At 32.0% G+C, this 6,642-nt stretch overlaps 1 protein-coding gene across 1 annotated transcript; it reads left to right on the forward strand.

Annotated features, from left to right (window-relative positions):
* The first annotated feature begins 3,162 nt into the window (after positions 1–3,162).
* Positions 3,163–6,396, forward strand: LOC145054122 (clast3-like protein). The gene is made up of 7 exons (XM_079002255.1): positions 3,163–3,357; positions 3,507–3,672; positions 3,798–3,856; positions 4,078–4,196; positions 4,295–4,532; positions 4,623–4,746; positions 6,153–6,396. Exons 1-7 carry the CDS (start codon positions 3,298–3,300, stop codon positions 6,230–6,232), a joined length of 846 nt encoding a protein of 281 aa, XP_078858381.1. The 5' UTR covers positions 3,163–3,297; the 3' UTR covers positions 6,233–6,396.
* The last annotated feature ends 246 nt before the right edge of the window (positions 6,397–6,642 follow it).

Raw genomic sequence — 6,642 nt, forward strand, 5'->3', positions numbered from 1 at the left:
ACAACTTTCATCGTACTGTGCTCTCCAAAGAGCAACTCTTCTCAAAATCTCACTCAAAAGGTGCTGAGTTGGAATCCCATTCTAACTAAGGATTCTTGTGGTTCCGGAGGATCCAGCTACTGGAAACCAGGAACGGAGAGCTTTCCCCCTTTTTCCTCCGACTCTTTGGCCTTAAGAACGCTGGTTTTAAGAATGAGTGGTTGCCCTTCTCCGACCCTTACTGCCCAACCTGAGAGTGGACAGCTAATGCGTTCCACTTATTGAACAAAATATAAGTTAATATATGGTAATTATCAAACCATATGATTAGATACATATCAAGTCTCTCGACTTTTTATTTCTAAATAAGCCATCTTACTATCGGTGAATTAATAAAGTAGTCCTTTATTTATTGTCCCTGTTTTTTAGATACTTGGATTGTACTTTGTGTATAACCCAATATGTCATTGTATCATCAACAATGCTAATAACTTCTTATGACAAGAGAGACATTCCAACAAAATCCCATTTACGCATGGTCCAACAACTATATAATATCACTAAAAATTGTCTGTATCTTCAATTTACCATCATGATCAAGTCAACATAGGGTATGCCATCCATGACAAGTACTAAAATAAAAAACGGAAGATATGAAATAGTCCTATAAGTAAGTGATTAAATATTTCATTATTCTTAATAAACATATGATTACTAGACATAAAATGATGTCAATCTCAAAGTGTTCAAGATTATGTTTCTCGATAGAGATTTGTGGTAACCATAAAACCAAATTGCACAATCGATCTAACATCACACAGTTTAATCATGGACATGCATTTAGTGTTAGTGTCAATTAATCATGTGGCCAATTGATATATCTCCTACCTCGAGGTAAAAAAGATTAAATAATCTACTACATAAACCTCACCCACTTATCATGTCACACGTGAACATTCATATATGGCTTCAATTTACGAACAATGTTAGAGAATGTTAAAACATATCAGACTATAAATCTTATGCATCTTCGCTTTTAGGACATAAGATATTTCCATATTAGAATTACATGTGACATGATCCATAACGTAATCTCCAAGTTCAATTCATTTCAATACCTTATCTTTATCAAGTACATATGAGTGTAGTTGTATTGGTATGCTATATCAATCTTTATGGATAATTAATTAACCCCTTATAATAGTCTTAATTCACTACTTCATCGTTATAAAGAACGACTAATTATGGAAGTTTTCAATTATGGAAGTTTTCAATCAACTAGTTTACATGGAAGTAAATAAACATACAAATGGAACATAAAAACGCACTAATGAAAATATATGCTCGTGACATACACTAAAATCTCAACATAATAATCATTACATAAGATTAGATATCAATTGAGCCAAGTCATCGCTCATTTTTTTTTAATAAGAACACAAATTCTAACCGCGAAAAAGAATCATCTCTATCACTTTGGAAACTAGCATTAATGTAATCCTTTAAACTAAACTTTTCACCTCCACCAAAACAAGAACATTTCTTTCGTTATTACTGAACACTTAAAGATTTTCTTGATCGCCACCTAATGATTTTCACCAAGACTAGCTTGATATCTACTTGTCATACTCAATGCACACGTTACATCATGTCTCATACATATGATGACATACATGATCAATCCCACATCTTAAGTTTACGAGACTAGACACATCTTATTTATCTCGTGAGTGAAACTAGCACTAGGACATATGCTCAATGTAAGTGGAATTAGGGCACATCTTATCTAGCTCAATGGAACTATGACATCTTATCTAGATCTCATTCTTTCAACCATGCGTCTTGAATCTCTTAAATACTTTATCCATGTATGTAGTCTAGCTCAATGGATCTTCTAGATTGATATTTATAAATCTTGTAACCATATAATGAAAACCAAAGGATATTTCAAAAAAATTAATTTATGAATTTTATTCGAAATTTACATTACATCTTCAGAATATATCATTTCCAAAGAACCTTTCTGTTAGCAAGCAAATTCAAAAAAAAATCATTTTCAAAAACCGTAATACTATGCTGATATTTCCATAATAGGCAGTTACAATATAAGATTATTATTATTATTATTATTATTATTATTATTATTATTATTATTATTATTATTAGTGTGGATAATCAGGTTGTGCTAGAGGTGCACAAAGGAATATATTTTTTTTTCTAACACAAAACTAGACTGGTTTTTTTCTATAATCGGTTCACTCAAAACTGAACCATTAGTTTGATATAGGTTTTCGAAAAATTGCGAACAAGTTTTTTAACTAGTTTCCGTGTTTTGCAACCAAACAATTTTTTTTTTCCGAAAATAATCATTTTTTTTAAATACAACCACATCAGTTATAGGGATGACAAAAAAGTCCGAATCCGATGGGGAAACCCGAAACCCGATCATTTTGGGTCGGGTAACGGGTCGTTATCGAGTTTTTTATCGGGTTTGGGGAAGGGAGTGGGTTCTCATCGTCCCGACCCGTCCCACCCCGATACACACACACACACGAATCCTTTTGATGTTAATTGCACGCATTCAAAGATAAAATAATTACTGTAGACAATCTTTTTAGTTTTTAAAAATATGGTGTGAATGATCATTTTTTTATGTTTTGACGTATTACATTAAACTTAAATCAAATAATCTTTTTAGTTATTAACAATTTTTTATGTTTTGACGTATTATACTAAACTTAAATCAAATAATTTTTAATATAATATTCAATTTATTTTATTAAAGTGATGCATCGTATTTTAATTTAAAAGTGATGCTAGAACATGTGTTTTTTATAAGACATTGGGGTACCCTAAAATGGAATAAAGATTTCGTTATGAATTGCTATAAACCTGATAAGATACCCGAAACCTGACGGGAAAATCTGACACCCGATGGAGCGCCCCGATAAGATACTCGAAATATATCGGGATGGGTTTGGAAAACCATGTCCCGCCCCGAACCCCTCCGTTGCCATTCCTAATCAGTTAGGTTTTAACCAAAAACCGAAATAAAAAATGTTGGTCAAAAACCTAAATCGATTTTAACATGTGTTTGTGCACCACTAGGTCATGCATTTTTGAATTATATATGTGGGCCGCAACCCGACCCAGTTTGAATGTTTGAGCCATAACCCAAGAAACACAGAATACGTCCTCAAACAAAACTTGTGTAGGAGACTAGGAGCTACTTGTTCAGCAAGAACACACGAATTCATACAAACGGATACTGATCTACAAAATCCCTTCTAATTTGATACGCTAAGGTTTTTTAATCCGATGGAGCTGAATCTCGAAGAAGGCAAGCACCTCTACGATGAATGCTCAACGTTAATCCTGGTTTGTTCTATTCGTTTCCCGCCTAGGGTTTAACACTGTGTATTTACTTGTCGTTGTTGTTGTTTGTAACTTAAAAATCATAGAAGTTGAGGTTGCGTGTTATCCAATTTATGGCGTTAATTATCATTTTGGTTGATTGATTAATTTAGCCAGCGTTATCGATTGGAAATGTGGGGCAATTGGCGGTGGATCTTTTGATAGCTTCGACTAAAGCTGAGCGAATTGGTTACCTCGATGATCCGAACGTTCTTCCTTGTGTAGGAAATGATGCTTATACTCCTACTCCTCAAGGCGACCTTGCTCTCCCTCTTGAAGGTTGTAGCTCAGTTTTTTTATCTGTTCATCTTTGCATCTGTTCATATGCTGCTTCACATGTTTGACAAGATGTTATTCAATAGTGTACTTACTCTCTAATCATAAGTTTTACTTCTGCTGTGCAGCTTACGAGTCACCTTCTAATGCATTGACCCTAATCCAACAAAGATCACCAGTTGTTAAGGTAAGCTTTGCATCTTTATGTCATTGAGTTGTTTATATAAATTGTGTGTGTTTTTATCCATATAAGAAATTACTTTGTGGTTTTCATCAATGTACGCACTTAGGTTTCAGTGAAGTGTGATATCTTATCATCTTCCTCTTTAGCCTATGGCTACACAACTTGTATTGAATAATGATTTTGATTTGCTGAAATAATTGTGTCCTGATTGGCTATCTAAACAGGGAATGATGGTTGAGTTTGCTAAAAATCTTGCTGATTTTGCTGTTGCTTGTGGAAAGAAGCATATTGTAATCCTCTCTAGCTTAGACTTTGGCAGATGGCAGACAATTGATATGTCAAGGTATTTACTGATTCAGTGTTTTAGCAAATAATTTAGTTACCCTAAGTGTAAGAAGAGTGAAACTTTGTTTCTATTTAATGACATTGTGACTATTTCAGTGGTTTGCAGATTTATTACCTTTCTAATGCAAAAGTAGATGGAGCAGATGATAACTGTGAAAAACTAGGGTTTAAAAGAATGAAGGAATATGATCCTACTCAAAAACTATGGAAGTATCTCAATGATTTAGCCGAAGGTAATGCTACCGAAGAAGATATTTCATCTCTTGAAGATGATCTTGGAGAAGAAGACTACTATCCAAGTCTTCCTTTTGCTGCAATGTTTTCTTGTTTCAAAGTAATCCTCAAATACCATTTTGTTAATCAACCATTTCAATTCATGATTAAAAAATGGTAATTTAATTGACAATTTTTTAATATTGATTAGGCCAAAGGTTTGAAGGTGACCTGCTTGTTATGTTATTGCTCTGAAGGAGATAACATTTCTGATGCGTTTCATTTAGCAGAGGCAGCATGCAATCTTGTGGGACAGAGTCCTGAATCCTTTAAAGGTGATTTTTGATTTTTTTTAATATTACATTTATTTACTTCTAGATATACATCAAAAAGTTGGTTCACATACTGTTTTTGGAAGGAATGGAGTCTGTCAAAGGAATTGGATTAAGGAATCATAATCTGTCACACATTTGTTGGCAGGAAATGAAATGGAATTCAATTATAAAAATTTAGAGATTTTTTTTTTCTATATTTACATAGTTTCTTTTTTAATTGTAAATATATAATTGTTTTTTTTTTTTTTTTTTTTTTTTTTTTTTTTTAACTAGGGTTACTTTCCAAAATGTTTTCAATTTGCCAACAAACGCATTTTATTTTTTAAAAGGGTAACCAACTCATGTAACCAATTTTACACTTTTGGCCTAGATTTCAACTTTTCTTGCGAATTTGGTCAGAACATTAAGTTTTATTACGAATTCATCCAAAATTTAATTTTTCTACAACTCTTTAAAGACTTTTTTCGAATTTTTATAACTTTTTTAATACTTTTTTATAACATTTAAAAATACTTCCGTTAAAGATAAGTCGTATGAAAGTGAAAAAGAAGTTCAAAAAAAATGTAATAGAAGTTTAAAATGTTGTATTAAAAAATTGTAAAAAAAGTTTATAAACTTCTAGTTAAAATGTATTAAAAAAAGTTATAATTTTTTTAAAACATGTACAAAATACTTTTGGTTAAAAGCAGTTGTATTAAAATTGTATTTGAGTGTATAAAAATTCAAAAAGTTATAACCCAAGTTTAAAAAGTTGTATTAAAATTTGTAAAACACTTTGTAATGCATGGAGATGAGTTCTAAAAAAGCTTTTAAACAGTTGTAGAAAAATAAATTTGTAAGTTAAACCAAGAAAAAAATCATAAAAAAGTTGCAATTTGTAAAGTTTTCTGAAAAGGTCTTAAAAAACTTATAGAAAAATAAATTTGTAAATAAAATTGAATTTGGTAAGAATTCGTAATAAAATTTAATATTCGGACCAAATTTGTAACAAAATTTAAAATCTGGGCCAAAAGGGAAAAATTGGAAAGAGGTGACTTGTTCAACCTGAGTTATCAGGTAAACATACTGAAAACATGAAGACATTTTGAAAAGTTTCTTTCAACAATCCAGTGATAAACCCTGTTAACTATTTCAGTAATATCATAAAAAGAAATAAGAATGAAATTGAACCCCTTCCACACTCCCCTAGGAATTGTGAAATCCATCAAACATGGAATTGAATTTCAATAATAAAGACATAACTATCATTCAAAATTCTGTTTGTATGTAGAACTTGAAAGAATCCTATGAAATTGAATTCCATCTCTTTTGCAACCAAACCAAACAGAATGGAATCTCGAATTCCAATTCCATTAACAAAACATGCCCTTATTTGATGCACTGATATGCTTGTTGTTGTTGTTCAGGAAATGAAGGTGGTAGATGGGTGATTCCATTTTCATGGCAGAGTGTTTATGGGCCACCTCCAGATATGTCACTCTTCTAGTCACCATGAACTTATTATCTTAGTTGTAAGTAGGACCCAAATCTTTTGTTTTTGATTTTATGCTGTGACTATGTGACTATGTATGTGTCTTGTTTAATGAATAGCGAAATACAAAAATGGAAGAGAACATGTCGAATGACCCAATATTAAGTTTGGTTATGATAGGATGCCAGCTTGTTGTGATATACTATGATTAAATATTCAGATTAAAAAAAAAATTGAAATGCTAATTTTGATGAAATTGACGAGTATAAAAGTATGTTTTTTATTGTCAAGTTGATGAACGAGGGTGGTCGTGCCGGTGTCAATTATCATCACCGGTGAAGACCTTCGAGAAATATGCCGGAAAGAATGGGAGGGGTGAGGTGGCCGTTCGGTTAAGTCTAGACATTTGGATGGGTATAACTTAA

The sequence above is a fragment of the Lactuca serriola genome, chromosome 5 (genome assembly GCF_051521515.1).
Source record: "Lactuca serriola cultivar US96UC23 chromosome 5, Lser_US96UC23_V15, whole genome shotgun sequence".
Lineage (NCBI taxonomy): Eukaryota > Viridiplantae > Streptophyta > Magnoliopsida > Asterales > Asteraceae > Lactuca > Lactuca serriola.